The 21631-nt window shown below is 44.4% G+C and overlaps 1 protein-coding gene across 1 annotated transcript; it reads right to left on the bottom strand.

Moving 5' to 3' along the window:
* SARS (seryl-tRNA synthetase) lies at positions 721 to 21195 on the bottom strand. The gene is made up of 11 exons (XM_005677960.3): positions 20946 to 21195; positions 12606 to 12676; positions 9491 to 9571; positions 8280 to 8438; positions 6929 to 7072; positions 6042 to 6197; positions 3195 to 3416; positions 2496 to 2625; positions 2070 to 2227; positions 1443 to 1572; positions 721 to 1143 (listed from the first exon to the last, which is right to left on the bottom strand). The coding sequence occupies exons 1-11, from the start codon at positions 21079 to 21081 to the stop codon at positions 986 to 988; spliced, it is 1545 nt and encodes a 514-aa protein (XP_005678017.1). The 5' UTR covers positions 21082 to 21195; the 3' UTR covers positions 721 to 985.

Here is a 21631-nt window from a genome sequence, read left to right as displayed (position 1 = left end):
AGAGATAAAAGAGATCACCTACAGGAGGTATTTGAGGCTCCTAGGGGAGAAGCACTAAACTAACAGAGGTGTTATTAAAGTGAAGTGTTTGCAGATTGCAGATGAAAGGCAGCAGGTAAATTAAGAGCCTAAACAGCATCCTCCCCAAGGGAAAGGGTGAACTGGCCATTAGGCCAACGGTGGAAGCTCCAGAGAAAGGAAGACATCATTCCCACTAGCCCCATCCTGTGGGCGCTATCGATTCTCTAGAGCTGTAGCAACAAGCTGCCAGGCAGTTAGTCTCCCATTTGGGGATGACTGGAGAGAGGCAGCTGTGAATAAGGCCCTCCCTGTTCCGTGTGTCTCGAATCTAAGGGCTTTTTTGAGATTAAATATAGTCTCATCCACTGTGATGTCTCGCCGCCTCCCTCCCTCTCTGTGAAGCCCTTCCCAGGGAACAGATGTGCTATGCAGCTTTTCATATCAACTCAGGTCTCTAAGCTGGTCCTACCTAACTGCTTTAACAAAGCAGGAGCGCATTTACAAAGGAGGATCCTGCCCTTGCCCTGCAAGCCTGTGTGTATAAGACTCAAAGCTTTCACTTTCCCCTTGAGCCCTTAGGAAAGCTATTCCTGCCTTCCCCTACCTCCTCAAAGGCTCTCTTTGCTACATGGACAACCTTATATATAGCAGGACAAGCAGGGATGAATATGGTTCCAGGGAGAACTGTCAGAAACAGGGTTCAGGCCCCAGGCAGAAGACTGAGGAAGAGTCCTGGCCTCCCTCAGAGATGCTTTATTACTTGGTTTCATCAGTCACTGGTGATGAACCCTATGCCCAAATGAGAAAAGAGAAAGTCACACTGTGCGTGGCAGATGGCTCCCCTTTGAGTAATGCAGTCAGACGGGGTGGGCGAGGCATGCGTGCTAGGCTTCCCTGCCTGTGGGCAGGCTCTGAGATTGCAGCAGATGGCAGCGGAAGCCCGGTGGAGGGGACAAAGGAATGTTCAGGCGTCGGTGACCTCCATGTTCTGCAGCTGGCTCTCCAGGGCAACATCTCTCTCTGCCCCTTTCTTCTTGCTGCCCTCATGCTGCTTCTTCTGCTTCTTGGAGGGCTCCTGGTCGATGGGCGCAGCCTTCACAAAGGGGATCAGTTCTTGGAGACCTGAAAGGGAAGCGTCAACCAGATAACCTGCCATTCTTCAAGGGTCAAAGCCCAGGGACCTCTGGGAAAAGTTCCACAAGACAACGGTGGGCACCGCTTTCCTCTGTTCCTTTCCTTTCGCAGCCTGAATTTTAGCTGCATTTAAACAGACTAACATACCTGTACTGGCTACTTTCAACCGTGCCCCTTGCAGTGTCTGGCACCAGAGGACAAGGCAGAGTTTGGGGGCCCGTGAATCAACAAGAAAACTTGGTGTGGGGTGGGAAGATGCACGAGAGGAGGAAGGCAGGGAGCCTCACCTGGCGGCATGAATTCCTTCAATTTCTCGGGCACGAGGATGCCCTTCTCTGTCTGGTAGTTCTCCAGGATGGCACAGATGGTGCGGGTTGTGGCGCACATGGTGGCATTGAGCATGTGGACAAACTCCACCTGCGAGGAGATGGTCCCCAGACGGAGCAGTTATACTCAAGCCCTTCCTGGCCCTCTGAGGGAAGGGACAGACTACCCAACGGCCTCCTTCTTTCAACCCCTTTCAAGCCCGACCTGGAAAAGATGAGGGCCTGCAAACTGGGTTTGGAAAGATAAGCCTACAACCCAGACCTTCTTGCACGAGAAGGAAGACCTTGCCTCCACCTTGTTCTGTGTGGATAAATGGGGATATCTCTTTATCTGGAGTTACAGAGAACAAAACCAAGAGGAGAAAAAAATAGAATTATTTTGTAGAACAGAGCTAGGTTCAGGTTTCCATCTAGAAGGACTCAGTCCTGATTCAGTGAAAGTCATTTTCAGATTCCCTCTTTGGCCTAGAGTGAGCAGCTCAGGTTTCCCCATGATGCTGGGACATGATGTCCCCCAAAAGCCAAAATAAGGTGGCTCCGCTCTGTGCTAAAAGGCCCCGCCGCCTGCCTCCTCAGGGACAGTCTAACCTTGTCCATCATCTTCTTGGTCTGCCCGTATCGGATTCGAAGCCGGCGAGCCTGATAGTCTGTGCAGTTAGAACAGGAGACTAACTCACGGAAGGCCCCCGAGCCCGGAAACCAGGCCTCCAGGTCAAGCTTCTTACTGGCAGCATGATTCAAAGAACCTGCAAGGAAAAACCCCTAGAATTCATGAAGGAGGTTTGCTATTTCAGAAGGCTAACCTTTAGCAAGCCTGAAGAATTCTTTAATTCACATCCTATCCTCAGAAGAAAAATCATGCCCAGATATTCTTATCACCAAAAGCTCCCAAGGGAGAAGAGTGTGATATTTTAATTAACGTGGGCAATTAACTGGATTGCGGGCTATTTCTTTGTAGGGCAGCCCCACTGGCCCGGGTGGTGTCTGTGGGATGCAGGAGAGGGAGGCGGATACCTGAGACGATATTCACGATGTGGTAAGGGATCCCCAGAGATTGGTAGAACTCCTCCGCGGTGGCGATCATCTCCTCAAACATCTCCCAGGACTTGTTGTCGTGTGGCGAGGAGTAGACAAACTGCTCTATCTGCAAGGACAGACCCGAGCAGACGGGGACGACGGGGTAGGGTGAATAAACCGAATGCTGAGGTGGGAGCTATCCTTGCAACAAAGACCTATTCCTGCTCCACTGGGGGTCAGGCAGGGCTGGGGCCCCTGGGGAGCGATAGGGGGTGCACTGGGCTGGATGGGGCCGCAGCAACAACGACTGCTGCTGTCAACAGCGCGCCACGAATGTGCTGGGTACTGTGCTGAGCACTTGCCATGTGATGACTGGTCTCATCCTCACAGTAGCCTAATGAGGCAGGAACTACTACTGTCTTCCTTTTACAGAGGAGGATACAGCACTGAGAGTTTAAGCAGCTAGTTCAAGGTTATGCAGCAGCAGGTGGTGGAGTGGGCCTTTGGACTCAGGCTGCCTGCTTCCTGAGTCTGTCCTCCAGCCTCTCCACTCTTCCCTACAAACACAGATGGGGGCAACGAGAGGAAAGACTGGAGCTGGGACGGGGCTGAACGGCACAGATTTTGTCTCCCCACTAACCACCCTGGAGAGACAGACAGAAGAGTCCCATTCCTCGCCCTGACCTGTCTACTCACCTTCTCAAACTGATGGACTCTAAAGATGCCGCGGGTGTCACGGCCATGGGAGCCCACCTCCTGGCGAAAGCAGGTGGACAGGCCGGCATACTTGATTGGCAAGTCCTCTGGCCGAAGCCACTCGTCCCGGTGGAGAGCAGCAATGGGTTGTTCAGAGGTAGCAATCAGATATTTCTCCTCAAAGGAGTTATCATCAGACCTTTCACTGCCTTTACCAATCACCTGTGGGAGGAGGGTAATGTTTACTAGTTAAGACTCAGGGAGGACAACCTCAGCTCCAGCAAGAAGCCACAGAGATCTGCGTGATGGGAGGATGAATTTTCCTCAGTCCCTGCCCGAGAGTGAGCAGGAGATGCTAAAAAGATAAGGGAGTGAATGGGTCAGTCCAAAGTGTAGTCCCTACTAGAGATCAAGTAATGCAAAAGATAAAATATTCTGACACTATGTTTTTTCTCTTGGGTGTAACATGTGACATGTGAAATCTCATGTCCCCAACCAGGGTTCATACCCATGCCCCCCTGCAGTGGAAGCAGGCAGCCCTAATCAATGGGCCACCAGGGAATTCCCTGTGATACTGTTTTTACTTTACCTAATAAATGAAACACTTACAAATGATGTATAATGGCCAATGATGGCAGGTATCCAATAAAACCTGAGCTGGTAGCAATATGAATTAATCCACTTGACAAATGTTTGTGAGGCATTTAGTAAAAGCCAAATTCTTTTTGCCAATGCTTGGCAAAAGGACATAGTCTCTGCTCTCGTGATACTTGTGGGTTAATCTAGGGTTATAATCCTTGAAGAATCACTTTGGTACTTAGTGGAAGAAAGTAATGCAAAAGAGAAAAAAAAGCTATACAGAACAGAGTTTACTGTAACTTACTGATAGCAAAAAAAGGAAGCCCCATAAATATGCACTTCCTACTCCAGGGGATCTTTCCAACCCAAGCATTGAACCCTTGTCCCCTGTATTGGCAGGAGGGTTCTTTACCACTGAGCCACCAGGGAAGCCCAGAAGCTCCCTAAATATTCAACAGGGGAAGAAATCAGGTAGCCTATATCCATGCCAGGTAATATTATGTAACCATTAAGAAGTGATGGCTATGAAGACCATGCAGTTACACTGAAAAACGCTTCTGAAACAGTGTGAAGTAAAAAGACAATCTATACAGTGTGATTAGAAGTATGAGAAAATAATATATGTATGAAAAAAGGCACCAAAAGAATACTAAAAGTGACAACTGTATTAGGTAATGGGAAAGAAGATGATTTCCCACCACTGCTTACAAATTCTGTCATGTGGTATTTAATTAAAATTTTTTTAAAAAGGAGAGCAAACTTCTCCTGGGCCAGCGTTTGGAAATCTGGGAAACTACCTTGCTAACTAACAGTGGGAACTTAGCCCCGTGTGAGGCTGTTCATAGGCAACATAAAAATAATAGAGCTTGTGGTCTAATATGGTACAGCCAGTAGCCATATATGGCTATTTTAATTAAAAATTAATTCCTGGGTTTGCATGAACCCCATTTCAAGTGTTCAACAGCCACTTGTGGCTGGTGGCTGCCACACTGGATAGGACAGACACGGAGAACATTTCTACTACTACAGAGTGTTCTGTTGGACAGCACTGCTCTAGAGAATTAATGAACTGAGGTTATGAGCTAAGAAGTGCCAGCCCAAATTCCTCTATATGGAGATCTGTGATTCTCCCTGCCTATGGATCCAAGAAGCATCTGGATGAGAGACAGAGAATGCAGGGAACGCAGGGAGCACCTGCTACGTAGTGTTTCTCATAATCCTTCATATAAGCTTCTCCCTGGTGTTACCTACAGGGCATCTACTTCCAAAGTTCTGTCAGTGATCACTTATCCAATCTTGGGGGTTGAGATGGGAGGAAAGAAAAAAAAGAGAAAAGATAAAAAGAGGTCCCGTCTGATAATACACATGTTCCTCTCATTAAAAGGAAGAAGAGGAGGGTCCCAAGGTTGTATTAATGTTTGGAGAGAGCATTTTGTTTCCCACGGCATCTTGAAAGAAAACATAACTCTGACCTCACCAACAGGACCTAGTGGGAAGAAGGTTCTGGGTAGTAAACTTATCTCTCTAAATAGATAAATCAGATGAGGCCAGGAGCACTTGTCTAACTACTTCCTACATGAATTTAAGAAGGAAACAGCCAACAGGAACACAGTCCCTCTCCCAACCCTCCACCCCTGATGGGACGGTGTTGAAGGAGGGGGACAAGTGAGCAGTGAACTCAGCTGTGACGGGCAGCCGTCAGTAGAGACACCAGAAATTCTGGCACAGACGGGAGCGATGGCGGATGTTAAAGCTGACTGATTCAGAATGACCTTCTGTACCTCAACTCAAATCCTCTGGCTCACCCTGAGATGCCTCATGGTTGAAAAAGTGCCATTAACTGGAAGCTACATCCATCCAAAGGAAAGTATATCTCCTCCGAGGAAGCTTCCTGTCTGGGGTCAGGAGTGGGATGATCAGCCACTTTGGCAATTTCCTTCTGTCCAAACTTAATAATAATCTACGAGCTTCTTTTCTAAGCTCACGGTGCTAAAGATCAATTTCAGTGCATCACATAAACCATGTAGGGAAAGAAAAAATAGGCTTTACATCTGGACTGTCCAAACGGTAGCCACTAGTCACACGTGGTCATTTACATTAAGATTAAAATTTTACTTCCTCAGTTGCACTAGCCACCGAAGTGCTCAACAGCCGCTGTATATAACATTTCCGTCCTCCAAGGAAGTCTTGCTGGAGAGCAGTGCTGTGTCTTCGAAATTAAACTTCTTACCTTAAGGAGATTCTGCTACACTGCCACAGGCTACTCACCTTATAAAGTTCTTCATCAAACTGGCTGAGCTGTGCCACTTCCTGCATGACTTCCTTCCTCATGAAGAAGGGGGTATAAATGGGAGTGTAGCCCCGACTTTCCAAGGTCCGAAGGGCAAACTGGATGAGTGCTTGTTCCAGGAATACCAGGGGCCCCTGAGGAGCAGAGACAGAGCACCGTGTGACTGGGGGCCACCACCATCGTGCTCATCTGCTGGTGTTTACACCCAGAGGCAGCTGGGGGCACACGGGAGGCCGCAAAGACTGCAGACCCAACAACAATGGACTCTAGACTCTTTCTTAACGCCAGAGCTCAGCTTATCATCTGAAAAGCATTCCCTCTTAAGATACAAAGCAAAGGAAAAGGATTATGTACCCAAGGCACATGGGAGAGTTTCCTTGTGCGAAGTCTTAAAACACTGGACTTATTTGTAAATGCACAATAAACCTATCAGGACAGTATTTTCCAAATGACTTTACCATGTGCTTTTTGGAAGGCTTTCCTGAAGGCATCCTCCCTCTGTCCCAGCCGATCTGGGTTTGCTGCCTCTGCCCATCCATTCGCACCCAGGGCTTCTCACACCACAGCACTTATGCTACTTGTCTGACTGTCCAATTACACTGAGCTCCTTAAAGGCAGAGACTGTTCTAATTCAGTCAACAAAACATATATTCATTGTGGAGGATCACTTAGTGGCTTTTGTTCCAGGGAATCCCAATAAGCACTCTCCTGCTTTAGAAACAGAATTGCATCTAATTGCCAGTAAGTTTGTGATAGAAAGGCAGATGTTTGGCCTCTTTAAGTGGGTTACGTCCTCTGCACTTCTTTTTTGCAGTTCTTTCTTTATAACCAACCTCACTGGTTATAACCAACCTCGCACTCTTACCTTCAGGAAGTACCCTCGACTCCCAGCCACCACGGCCCCCTTTTCGCCTTCAAAGCCATCTACCATCACCACCAGGTCCACGTGAGAGTACTTCTTCCTGACCGTACAATCACCCCAAATCCTCTCTACTTTGTTGTCGGCATCCTAAGGAAGTAAGAGCAGGAGAGAGAGATGCATGAGCTCTTAAGTCTACAAGCCTCCATTTTTCCAAACCTTAATCTCCAAGAACAATCTGTGATGTCTCCACTTAACTCAAACACTAGGTTTTGGCCCTTGTGTACAGGGACTAGAGAAGGGAATTCGGTACAAAATTTGCCTTCAACAGAAAAATAGTAATTTATAAATTCCTAGAAGCAATTCTAGCCATGGAACTGAAATCATGATTTTCCAAAAGATCTGCAGTATTCGCTCTCTTTTTTTAACCCTTTCAAATGACTCCTGCTGCTGCTGCTGCTGCTAAGTCGCTTCAGTCATGTCCGACTCTGTGCGACCCCATAGATGGAAGCCCACCAGGCTCCTCTGTCCCTGGGATTCTCCAGGCAAGAACACTGGAGTGGGTTGCCATTTCCTTCTCCAAAGCATGAGAGTGAAAAGTGAAAGTGAAGTCGCTCAGTCGTGTCCGACTCTTAGCGGCCCCATGGACTGTAGCCTACCAGGCTCCTCCATCCATGGGATTTCCCTGGAAAATCCTTTACAGGGAAAACCCTCTCCTGGACAATCCTCACTGCCTGGGGTACAGAGGAGAATGTAGAGTTCTTTTTTTCCAGGCTCTCCTTGGTTCTGGGGCCACATGAGGGCGGGCTCGGGGCCCTGACCTCCTGAGTCTGCCACCCCAGCCCTCAATGAGTTTAATGTTCAGTTCTCCAGGGAATGAATGAAAGAGGCACAGATGGGCCCTGCCACTGCTGGGGTGTCAGGGAACAAAGGCTGGGCTCTGAGCCGCTTTGTGCTGGGGAAGCTCCCACTCAGCAGGAAACTTTTATCATGCAGATTTCCCTTCAACCTGCGGCTTCCCAGCAGGGTGTGGGTGAGGGGTGAGGTTGATTCTGCAGATCCCTCCCACAAGGCGAGCTGCTACCAGGGGCAACACGCAGTGGATGGGGCAGCAGCCCGATTTAGGAGCGGTTTCTGTGCCAGGAGTCTCCACCTACCTGCTGTCTCTGCCATTTCCCAATCAGGCGGGGATCTGACTCTTTCACAGTTCTCAATTGGTGGGCAGGGCAAACACACAAAGAGCCTGCTTTTCTTAGACCGAGAGTGCCAGCTTTCACCGTCCCCCTCCCACCCCGCCCCCTTTCCCAGCGGAGAGGGGCAACACAAGGCAGCCGCTAGCTGTGGCGCTGACACCTACCTCATCATTGCTGATGGGCACCGACGGGTGCAGGAGGTTCCCGATCTCGCGAAGGTTCTCAAACCGCTCAGCTTCCAGTTTTATCCGCTCGGCATCACACTTCAGGATGGCTTCGTCGAGGAGGAGGCGGACTTTTTTGATCTGTGAGACTTTCAGGTTCTGTAGGTGAACAAGGCCACGCCCGCCCCAGGCCACAGTAAGTCAAGGACCGGGTGGGGAACAAATTCTGTTGCCTCAACCCTGTTGCACTCTAGTGACAACTCTTGTGATAGCATTTTCAAAATTGACACTGGAGGCTTTCAAAGAACTGAGAGTCATTTCACACAGGGATATATATATAGTCTTGCCTGGCAAATCCACTGGCATTTTCTTTCAGGGTGCCTAAGGCAGAGATGGATAAATTCCAGCCACTCCTTTTATTCCCATGTATCTCAGGAGTGTTAATACCATAACTCTTTAAGAGCCTTTCTCTTAACTTGTACCTTCCTTTTTCTTTCTTTAAATTTTATTATTTTTAATTGGAGGATGACTACTTCATATCGTTGTTAGTTTCTGCCACACAACAAGAAGCAGCCATGCATTTTCTGAGGGCACCTCTCAGTGTCCTGATTAAACCAACATACTACACATTTAATTGCTCTCTAGAAAAAGTGCAATATATATTTATTAGAAGCAAGAGAACTTCTCTTAAACTTATTTTGTATTCCTTACTGCAGGGGTTTCAAAGTGTCCTCTGATTTCTTGGGGAGACCCTTAGCAGGTAGGGCAGGAGCCCTTTAAGCACAGCAAAGGGCTTGTTTTTTTGTGTTTATGCTCTTGTCACGCTTCTGCGTTGCAGGTTTTGTGTTCAGTGACTAAAAACTTGAAAATTACTGCTTTAGGCCCAGTGTAGTGAATATTTACTGAATTATGATAAATTGAAAAATTCCTGACTCTGTGGAAATGGAGTTATATAAATCAAATATAACTCAGCTCTTGTTTTCTTCTTTCTACTCTTTTTTTTTTATCTTCCTAATCTTGACTTTTCCACTCCACCTGTCTCATCTCTAATACTCAAGTATCAAGTTAACAAGGTAGATGAGGCTACATCCCAGCTGCAGAAATTCAAGAATGCAGCAATGCTGGATGAAGCATAGTCAGGACTTGCTCGTCCAGGAACAAGGTCAAGATAAAAGAACACAATCCCAGTCCAGGAAAGGACAATAACTTACAGTTAAAGTGTCTACAGTGAGATCATCGAGATTTAATACATCTTCTGGAATGGACTCATCATTTTCCACTGGCTCTTTTTTCTATGGGAAAGGAAAAAAATTAATTAGAACATTTCTGACATAGTTTTATAAAGTGCACAGCACACTCATGCATCATATAAACTAATCACAGAATTCTACATAACCTAGAGTCTCTAAAAGAGGCAACAGATGGGAGAAACATCAGTAAATTAGAAGTAAGAAGTCAAGATTTCAAGTCCTCATCTCACCACTTCCTAGCTTTCTGATCCTGGACAGATGGATTAACCTATTGGGGTCAGAGTGTTGACAGTATCAGGAACTCAAAAAGAAAATGTCTGACGTGGACACAGAATGTTATGGTTCCAGGATCATGTGAAAATGCTCAGTGCTGGTCAGGAGCCAGCGGTGGGCAGATGCCTCTGTATCAATTTGTGAATCCCCGTCTACCTGCTGAGAACAAACCCAGCCCTTAGGCCTGAGGCTCAGGATAAAAATGGATGGGATGATGAAGTATTAGGAAGCCAAAGAAACACAATTTTTGAGGAAAAAAGCCACAGAATTCAAAACTAAGTTTAATCAATGTGCCTTAGCAAAATGGCAAGGGTGTACCCATGACTAGATATTTTTCCCTTCTGATTTCTCTCCTCACCCTTCCTCACAATATTCTATCAAATCATCATTTTTAAACTTTACCCAGAGCTAAGGAGAAGATAATTTGAAGAGTCAAATTCTTCCTAAGTTAAACGGAGATAAAGATTATCAAAGCCCACTATAACAAGACCTGTAAGACCTCAGGAAAACACATGTAAAAATAAGTTGAGAAGAATTAGGGTCTGCTTTGTAAGTAAAAATAAAATAATATACAAAATCATGTTTTTCTAAAGATTTAGGGTTCTGTGGTGGCTCAGACAGTAAAGAATAAAGGAGACCCAGGTTTGATTACTGGGTCAGAAATATCCCCTGGAGAAGGGAATGGCAACCCATTCTTGCCTGGAGAATTACATGGAAAGAGGAGCCTGATGGGCTATGGTTTGAGTAGGCTCCAGCAGTTGGTGATGGACAGGGAAGCATGGTGTCCAAGGGGTCCACGGGGTCGCAAAGAGTCAGACACAACTGAGCGACTGAACTGAACTGAACTGAACTGAGCAGTTTTTACTTTTCACTTTCATTAGACATTCCATACACCGAAGTAAGAAGTCAAGATTCTATCAAAACCCAACTCACCACCCTTCAGTGATTCAAGAAAAATCATCTTTAAATTTGGGAAAGTCTGACAGTATCAGAACATGAGTCTTGATAAGAACAAGCATAGACTACCAAGGTAGAAAAAAAAAATGGCCTAAACCTCAAGATATTCAAGATATTCCATTTGGTAGCTAAGATAGCTGAGGCCCTCTTGCTCTCTGATAATCCCTCAGGGGAGCAAATTCAAGTTCTGGCTCTGCAACTAACTTACGGCATGATTTTAGACAAGCTCCTATATTTCCTAAGCCTATTTAGGAAATACCTGTCTTGGGCATTTCCTACCCTTTCAATACCTTAGGTAGGTATTTCCTACCCTTTCAATAGGGCTAACAAATGTACTACCTATACTCCTGGTTTACAGCAAAGATCAAAACCAAAATGAGATGTTTGTGAAAGGATTCTGACTGCTTTCAGGTGCTATACAAATTAAAGCACCGCTAGTATTGTTTCAAAGGACAGCGAGAGAGAACACTCCTTGTAGGACCAGCAGCTAGGGATCTAAGAATGTTAATGCAAATGAAAATACTCCCATCTTCTTGCTAAGAAAAATACTTGGCTGGCACTGTCTGTATATATGCCCCAAAAACATTCAGGCAGAAGTATATATGAAAATTAACATTAGTATGGTGTCCCTGACATGCAACTGATTTAGTGTCAAGGGTTTCACCACAGGAAGAAAACTGTACCATTATCATCCATGTCAATTTCTATAGCCTGTCACATGCTGAAAGTGTAACAAAACAGTGTTAAAGAGAAGGCTGCAGAATATCATGAAGGATAAGGTGTTGGATTCCAAGGGAATCTTTTTGTTATGATCTTTCTTGGTTCAGGTTCCTACATTTCACAATTTTTTGGTTTATTTTAGAGGTTTACAACTTAAAACCAAGACAGATTGTGGCTTACATTTAACATGTTTTTTGAAAAATGATTAAAGAGCTAACAGGGCATTTTTGAAGAAAGATTAAAAACATGAACTGATCTGGTTGCCAAAACAAAGTTGAGCTGAAATGTAACATTCTTCAGGACAGGAAGAATTTTTTCTTGGATGAAGGCCAGTAACTACTTGCCAACCACTGCTACTCTCAATTGCTAAATAACTACCATGGTCTAGGCACTGTGCCAGGTTTTCTGTATTAAAAAGTTTTAGTTCTCACAATTGTATTCTAAAGGCTAAGTGTTAGAACTGCCATTTCACAGACAAGAACACTGAGGCTCAGAAGTTAACATGCTTGAAGTCACATAAACCAAAGTCTAGGATTTGGACTCAATATCAGTGTGTTCTTTTAAAGAGTATGACGACACTGGGATAAAGACTCTGAAATCTACCACAGGAAAACCTTTCTGGCAGTGTAGGTTGAGCTCAGGAAATAACTGGGAGGGATTACTGGCGGAATTCACATTATTAAGAACAGAAGAGACAATGACTTGTGTGGCAAGAATCTTGTTTTACAAGACTGAATATCTGTGTCCTCCAAAATTCACATGTTGAAACCCAATACCTAATGTGACAGTATTTGGAAGTGGGGTCCTTCAGAGGTGATTAGGTCATGGGATCAGTGCCTTTATGAAAGAGGCTCCAGAGAGCTCCATTGCTCCTTCCGCTATGAGGACATGGCAAGAAGACTGTCAGTGAACCCGGAAGTGAGCCCTTGCCAATCCGCTGGTGCCTTAATCTTGGATTTCCAGCCCCCAGAACTGTAAGAAATAAATTTCTGTTGTTTATAAGCCATCCAGTCTGTGGAACTCTGTTACAGCAGCCAGAACGGACTAAAGCATACTTGCAGACAGAAGATGGAGTCACCGATTCTTGAAAATGCCTCTTCTCCAGTCTCTTACTGAGTTCTCTTACCTTCATTTTCTCTCCAATTGTCTTGCTGCATAGGTTCTTCAGCTTGTTCAAGTTGTCTGCCCGAAATCTGCCTGAAGAATAAAGAACCCAAGAATGTACTAAAGACAGGCACATAATTAACACACCTCATTCCTAATTATGGTTCCTTTGGACTGATCTCAGCCCAAGGTCAAATTGCAGGCAGAACAAAATGATGTGCCTCATGAAGTTGTGAAATCTTAGAGCTTTAGAGCCCCGAATATAGACAGCTTATATTGTGATTACAATAGGATTCCCCAGCATTTGGTGAATGAAAAGGCCATTCTGGGACTAAAATTAAAAAGTATCATAACTTGGATGATACCACTGTAAACAAAGTAACAAATCTGAGAAACCTGGAAATGACTTATGTAACTATAACCTGTTCAATTATCTTAAATTCATTTAAGGAAAACTATGTGGTATGCACCAGGATCTAGAAAAAAGGCAGTCAAGTTTCTATTCTCAAAAACTTGGATGCTACATCTCTATGCCGAAAATGGTTAACTTCCCTAGCTTTGATGCGATGCTCATCTGGCAGCCTTGAGAAGAATTCAATTTCTTACATTTTGTTTTCTTTTGTGCATTAATCAGCCTGCATAGGTACTCTGGCCCAAATTAACATCATGGTATTGCAATTCATCAGTCTAACTCTGATTAGCAGAAGTTGGACCTCCTGAATCTAAGTTTTAGCAACAATATGTCCTTTAGCTTTGGACAGGTAAAATGATGGCCAGAGATGAGATCATGAACTCCTTATTGCCAAATTCAGACTTAAATTGAAGACAGTACGGAAAACCACTAGACCATTCAGGAATGACCTAAATCAAACCCTTTACGATTATACAGAGAAAGTGACAAATAGAGTCAAGGAATTAGATCTGATAAGAGTGCCTGAAGAACTACGGACAGAGGTTTGTGACACTGTTTAGGAGGCAGTGATCAAGATCATCCCCTAGAAAAAGAAATGCAAAAAAAGGCAAAATGGCTGACTGAGAAGGCCTTACACATAGCTGAGACAAGAAGAGAAGTGAAAGGGAAAGGAGAAAAGGAAAGATATACCTATCTGAATGCAGCGTTCCAACAACAGCAATAAGAAAGCCTTCCTAAGTGAACAATGCATAGAAATAGAGGAAAACAATAGAATGGGAAAGACTAGGGATCTCTTCAAGAAAACTAGAGATATCAAGGGAACATTTCTTGCAAAGATGGACTCAATAAAGGTATGGACCTAACAGAAGCAGGAGATATTAAGAAGAGGTGGCACGAATACACAGAAGACTATACAAAAAAGATCTTCATGACCCAGATAATCATGATGGTGTGATCACTCACCTAGAGCCAGACATGTTGGAGTGCAAAGTCAAGCGGGCCTTAGTAGTATACATCACTACGTAGTATAACGTAGTATATATCACTATGAACAAAGTGATGGTGATGGAATTCCAGCTGAGCTATTTCAAATCCTTAAAGATGCTGCTGCTAAAGTGCTGCATTCAATATGCCAGCAAATTTGGAAAACTTAGCAGTGGCCACAGGACTGGAAAAGGTCAGTTTTCATTCCAATCCCAAAGAAGAGCAACGCCAAAGAACATTCAAACTACCGCATAATTGCACTCATCTCACATGCTAACAAAGTAATGCTAAAAATTCTCCAAGCCAGGCTGCAACAGTATGTGAACCGACAGCTCCCAGATGGTCAAGCTGGATCTAGAAAAGGCAGAGGAACTAGAGATCAAATTACCAACAACTGTTGGACCATCAAAAAAGCAAGAGAGTTCCAGAAAAACATCTACTTCTGCTTTATTGACTATGCCAAAACCTTTTACTCTGTGGATCACAACAAACCGGAAAATTCTTAAAGAGATGGGAATACCAGACCACATTACCTGCCTCCTGAGGAACCTGTGTGCAGGTCAAGAAGCCACAGTTAGAACCAGACATGGGACAATGGACTGGTTCCAAATTGGGAAAGAAGTACATCAAGGTTGTATATTGTCACCCTGCTTATTTAACTTATATGCAGAGTACATCATGTGAAATGCTGGGCTGGATGAAGCACAAGCTGGAATCAATATTGCCAGGAGAAATATCAATAACCTCAGATATGCAGATGACACCACCCTTATGGCAGAAAGCGAAGAAGAACTAAATAGCCTCTTGATGAAAGTGAAAGAGAATGAAAAAGCTGGCTTAAAGCTCAACATTCAAAAAACAAAGCTTATGGCATCTGGTCCCACCACTTCATGGGAAACAGATGGGGAAACAGTGGAAACAGTGACAGACTATTTTCTTGGGCTTCAAAATCACCTCAGATGGTGACTGCAGCCATGAAGTTAAAAGACGCCTGCCCCTTGGAAGAAAAGCTATAATCAACCTAGACAGTATATTAAAAAGCAGAGACATTACTTTCCTGACAAGGGTCCGTATAGTCAAAGCTATGGTTTTTCCAATAGTCATGTATGGTTGTAAAAGCTGGACCATAAACAAGGCTGAACGCTGAAGAATTGATGCTTCTGAACTGTGTTGGAGAAGACCCTTTAGAGTGCCTTGGACTACAAGAAGATCACACCAGTCAATCCTAAAGGAAATCAATTCTGAATATTCATTAGAAGGACCGATGCTGAAATTGAAGCTCCAATACTTTGGCCACCTGATGTGAAGAGCCAACTTAAGGGGACGACAGAGGATGCAATGGTTGAATGGCATCTCTGATTCAACGGACATGAATTTGAGCAAGCTCCGGGAGATGGTGAAGGACAGGGAAGCCTGGTGTGCTGCAGTCCATGGGGTTGCAAAGAGTCGGACATGACTTGAGTGACTGAACAACAAAGAGATGAGACAGCACCTAGACATGGCTATTCTTTTAAAGTTGTGCCAAACTTTACCTAAATTTAAACTTCAGTACAAACTATATAACTACTTTCTCATCCACTTATTCACACTGATTACAGAGATGGAGAACAGATTAAGGGTTGTCACGGGTTAGACAGGGCAGGGGAAGGGAATGGAGTACAGAGGGATGCTAACAAAAGGGATCTCTGTGATGATGGAACAGTTGTGTATCTTGAGTGTGTCAGTGGTTATACATATCTACACATATATACAATAAATTCACACAGAACTACAGGCACACACAAACAAGTACATGTAAAACTGGTGAAATCTGAATAAGGTCTATGGATGCTAGCAATGTCAAGTTCTTGGTTTTGATAATGTATCTGTTACATTAGATGTTAACAGTGGGGCAAATGGTGAAGGATTTCTTCAACTATTTTTGTAACTTTCTGTAAATCTATATCTACTTATAATTTTTTTTTAATGATTTAATCCCATTTATTGGCAAGGCCCTGTGCTAAGTGTTGGGAATACAAAAGAAAACACTGTACGAGATGCTGGGAAATAAAAGAAAAATATGACAATTAAAAAACAGTAACAATACAGAATGTTTCAATCAATGAATATAGCATGTTCCTTCACTATCTTTAATCTCTCCTAGAAATGTTCTGTAGTTTTCAGCATAGGGATCTTGAATGTCATTAATTAAATATACTTGTAGGTATCATATGCTTTTTAATTGTTCCTTGTATATATAAACAGCATTATTCATTCTATACATTGTATACAGTGATCTCACTAAATTTATTTAATATTAGTAGTTCAAGTTTTGCATATACAAACAAGTCATCTGCAAATAAGGACAGATGGCAGTTTTACTTCTGTTCCAATCTTTTCTTTCTTTTTCTTGCCTTATTTCATACTGTTCAGAACCTCTAACATGATGTTGATGAAAAGTGAGGACAACAGACATCCTCATCTTGTTCCCAACCTCAGAAGTAAAGTATTCAATACTTCATAATTAAGAATAATGTTATGGATTTTTGATAAATATCTACTATCAGATTAAGGAAGTGCCCTTCTTTTCCTACCTGGCTGCATTTTATTATGAGCAATTAGATTTCCACATAAAAAAATGAGCTTTGATCCCTATCTCACATTATATACCAAAATCAATGAGATAAATCTACCTAAATGTGAAATGTAAAGTGATAAAACTTCTAGAAAAAAAAAAAAGGAGAATCTTTTTAGTACTTTGGGATATGGAAAGATTTCCTAAACAGAGCATAAGCAGCACAAATTATAAAAGAAAAAAAATCAATAAATTAGACATTATTAAAATCAAGAATTTCTACTCATTAAAAGAAAGTGAAAAGACAAGTCATAGATTGGGAGACAATATCTGCATTGTATGTAATCTACAAGGTCTTGTATACAGAATAAATTCCTACACAATAAAGTAAAAAATGATAAAAAAAATAAATAAAGTAAAAAAAAATGATGCTAAAGCTGAAACTCTAGTACTTTGGTCACCTCATGCGAAGAGTTGACTCATTGGAAAAGACTCTGATGCTGGGAGGGATTGGAGGCAGGAGGAGAAGGGGACGACAGAGGATGAGATGGCTGGATGGCATCACTGACTCAATGGACGTGAGTCTGAGTGAACTCTGGGAGATGGTGATTGGACAGGGAGGCCTGGCATGCTGCGATTCATGGGGTTGCAAAGAGTTGGACACGACTGAGCGACTGAACTGAACTGAACTGAACTGAACACAATAAAGACACTCAAATAAAAACTAGTCAACTGGCTTGAACAGATACCTCCCAAAACAGGCTGTCCAAATGCTAACATGTACTATATGAAAAGGTGCTCAATATTTTTAGTTATCAAGAAAAGGTAAATTAAAACCACAAAATACCATTATATATCCACCAGAATGGCTAAAATTAAAAGGACTGCCAATATCAAGGGCAAGATTGTACAGTGCCTACCCTACAACCTAGCAATTCCATTCCTAGTTTTAAAAGGCTGTATATAAAAAATAACATAAATGCCACAACAGAAATATCGTATATGGATCACATGTCCCAGGTGCAGGCCTGAACAAACTGAGACTGGGGTGAAAGAGAAACAGAAAGTTACTCCAGTGGTAAGGGCCTGGTTTAAGGCAGTGCAACAGGGTTAAGAAGAAATACAACTTCGACTGATAATTCCTGCAGTTAGTGGCAGATAATTTCAAGATACATGGAAATTTAGTGACTTTGGAAGTAGTTGAGACAAATGCCTATTATATATGCTCAAATGTGTCCTCATTATATTACTCTGAAATAAAGGCAGAAATCACAGTTCAAATCCTTGAAGTTAGAAGAGATGTAGTAAACTCCAATATGGTGCTCTGACTCAAAGTCATAGCAGCTTTATGTCCTACACAGAGCCCTCGACCTCGGCGGTCTTCAGGCAGACATACAGTCGTAATGGAGGGCCTAATGAAGCTTGCTGTGTCCTCAGTCAGGGAACATGATATGAGTTCTTAATGTGGCTCTGGGTTGCAACTCCTTGTTGCAGTTAATGATAGAACCCTAATTTCTGATCAGAGGTTCAGATGTAAAAGAATCTTGAATCAAGATCCCTCAATGCCCACCTCAAGCAGCCAGAAATGAGAAAAATCATAGCTATAGAGACTATTGGTTCAGTTCAGTTCAGTTGCTCAGTTGTGTCCGACTCTGTGACCCCATGAATTGCAGCACGCCAGGCCTCCCTGTCCATCACCAACTCCCAGAGTTCACCCAAACCCAAGTCCATCGAGTCGGTGATGCCATCCAGCCAGTTCATCCTCTGTCGTCCCCTTTTTCTCCTGCCCCCAATCCCTCCCAGCGTCAGAGTCTTTTCCAATGAGTCAACTCTTCACATGAGGTGGCCAAAGTACTGGAGTTTCAGCTTTAGCGTTATTCTTTCCAAAGAACACCCAGGACTGATCTCCTGTAGAATGGACTGGTTGGATCTCCTTGCAGTCCAAGGGACTCTCAAGAGTCTTCTCCAACACCACAGTTCAAAAGCATCAATTTTTTGGTGCTCAGCTTTCTTCACAGTCCAACTCTCACATCCATACATGATCACTGGAAAAACCATAGCCTTGACTAGATGGACTTTTGTTGGCAAAGTAATGTCTCTGCTTTTTAATATGCTATCTAGGTTGGTCATAATTTTCCTTCCAAGGAGTAAGCGTCTTTTAATTTCATGGCTGCAATCACCATCTGCAGTGATTTTGGAGCCCAAAACAATAAAGTCTGACACTGTTTCCACTGTTTCTGCATCTATTTCCCAAGAAGTGATGGGACCAGATGCCATGATCTTCATTTTCTGAATGTTGAGCTTTAAGCCAACTTTTTCACTCTCCTCTTTCACTTTCATCAAGAGGCTTTTTAGCTCCTCTTCACTTTCTGCCATAAGGGTGGTGTCATCTGCATATCTGAGGTTAGTGATATTTCTAGGGATGTCAAATAGAAAAGAATCAAATCAATAGATATGTAGAAAATAAACTACGTGAACTACTTTTCATATGGATAAGTGCCCTGAACACAGACTTCAACAAACCTTTGTCAAGTCCTTACTAAGGACCAGGTACAGTGAGGGGTACTGGGATTATATGTACACTTGTGTATATGTATATCTTATATGTATATGCAGGGGCTTCCCAGGTGACACTAGTGGTAAAGAACCTGCCTGCCAATGAGGGAGACACAAGAGACCCCAGATGGATCCCTGGGTCAGGAAGATCCTCCGGAGAAGGGCATGGCAACTCACTCCAGTATTCTTGCCTGGAGAATCCCATGGACAGAGGAGCCTGGCAGGCTACAGTTCATGAGGTTCCAAAGGGTCAGACACAACAGAAGTGACTTAGCACACACATGTCTACGTACATCCTGGGTACTGACACACAGATGATCAAAACACAACCTTGTCCCTGAAGAATCCATCCCCTCACCACATACCCACTCCTCAGGTACAAGACAGAACTTCTACATTATACCCAAGAGATTAGGTAACACATTTGAAGTCATTCGCAACTGGACAATGGCTAGTGGTAGTGTTAGTAGCTCAGTCACATTCAACTCTTTGCGACCCTATGGACTGTAGCCTGCCAGGGTCCTCTGTCCATGGGATTCTCCAGGCAAGAATGCTGGAGTGGGTTGCCATTCCCTTCTCCAGGGATCCAACTTGGGTCTCCTGCACTGCAGGCAGATTCTTTACAGTCTGAGCTACAATGGCTAGACTGATATAAAATCTGATACTTCTGACATCTGACTCAGTAAACAGTGTCCAAACTAGTTTTTTCCCCCCTCCCATTTAATTCAATTGCAACTCAAAACTTCACATGTGGATTCAGGTGGTGGGATTTCAGTCAAACAAACCACCAGAATCAGTAGAATACCTGAGCTAAACTAATATTCTCCTGGTACCCAATACCCTTATATTACCAACTCTTCCTTCAACTCCTTCCCTACACGGGTGACACTAAAATGTAGGAAAATCAACTTTCCTAACAGAAATCCAACATATTTTTGGACAGCGACCGCCTATGCAGTGAGCTGTCATAAACCTGGCTCTCTAGCTGGTTGCAGACCTATTGCATCAGACAGAGTAAATCACGTGTTTGACAGTATCCGGCCAACTGGTGACTACTCCGCCTAGTCTAGGCAGATTGATAGGCAGAGGGTTCTACGGTGTTATTTAGCATCATGAAGGATGCCCGGTCCAGTTCCAGGTTCTAGCCCAACTCTACCAATGTCCTTCCCGGAAAACTTCCACAAATCACAACTAAACAGCCTCAATAATTAAAAGCGTTTCCTTGCTTCACATCCCTATGCCCATGTCTGATCTACCAAGGAAGATTATTCTCGGTTCTTAAAGGTTTGCCCACAGTTCAGGGGGAGGCTCAGTTCCCCAAGGCTCCGGGATCACTGTTTTTAGCCAGGAGCGGCCGCCTCAGTCCCAAAATGCTTTCAATATGGACGGAGTGAATCTACTGCGCTGTAGATATGACTCAGGTTGAAACCTTTGATTCTGTCGAGAGAGAAAAAGATCACTATGACCTCGCTAAAGATGAGAAAAAGACAGAAGGCGACCAAAGACACGTGTTCGGAAAGGGGAACTCTCCAAACCTCCCACCCAGGCTTTCCTCTGGCTACCCTTGCAGCCGGAAGACTTGACAGCTCTTGATGCGCCTGCGCCACGCTCCTTTCCTAGACTTAGAAGTAGCGATCGGCACTCAGCCCACCGAGAAGGGAGGTGGCACAGCCCGGCGGAGGGGGAAAGAGGAATAATCCGACTTTAGGGTGCCGGATGCGTTTTGAGGGGACAGAGAGCGCTTCGGAGCCATCGCAACCTGGGAGAGAGTCTTAACGAAGGGTGGAAGTTCAGGAGATCCGAGAGATGGAGTTGGGGATAGGGTCCGGGGCTACTCCGCACGTCCCGGTACTTACATCGTCGCCACTCGCTGTCTGCATTCACCAGCTGGTCCACCAGTGCCGGGTCCTTGAAGCGCTTCTCCTGCGACTCTCGGATGAGCGCTGGGTCCCCCCCTTTATCCACCCGAAACAAATCCAGATCCAGCACCATCGTTCCTTCTCCCGGGTCAACACTAAGGGAAGTGAGGTTCGTCCCACAGCAGTCAGCCTGTGACCGCCGCACTGCACCGGCGCACTTATCCGCCCTTCCTGCGTAGGCGCGGCGGAAGCATGGGGACGCCCCACCTCTGGACCGGAAGCGGCTGTAGCGGAAGCGGGTCCGCGGTTGGGTGGGCGTGGGCCCCCTGGGGTGTGTTTAAGTCCCGCTCTTGAGCGGGTTTTAGCTGCTGCTGTGCTTTCTTTCAATGGCACCCAGCTCCAGTACTCTTGCCTGGAAAATCCCCTACAGAGAAGCCTGGTAGGCTGCAGTCCATGGGGTCGCTAAGAGTCGGACAGGACTGAGCGATTTCACTTTCACTTTCATGCATTAGAGAAGGAAATGGCAACCCACTCCAGTGTTCCTGCCTGGAGAATCCCAGGGACTGGGGAGCCTGGTGGGCTGCCATCTATGGGGTCGCACAGAGTCGGATGCAACTGAAGCGACTTAGCAGCAGCAGCAGCAGTGCTTTCTTTCCAGCCCTGCCTGCTTCTGTAGGGGCTCT

This window comes from Capra hircus, chromosome 3, assembly GCF_001704415.2.
Source record: "Capra hircus breed San Clemente chromosome 3, ASM170441v1, whole genome shotgun sequence".
In the NCBI taxonomy this organism is placed as follows: Eukaryota; Metazoa; Chordata; class Mammalia; order Artiodactyla; family Bovidae; genus Capra; species Capra hircus.
The sequence above is the reverse complement of the archived record's forward strand: the minus strand, read 5'-3'. Positions and strand labels throughout refer to the sequence as shown.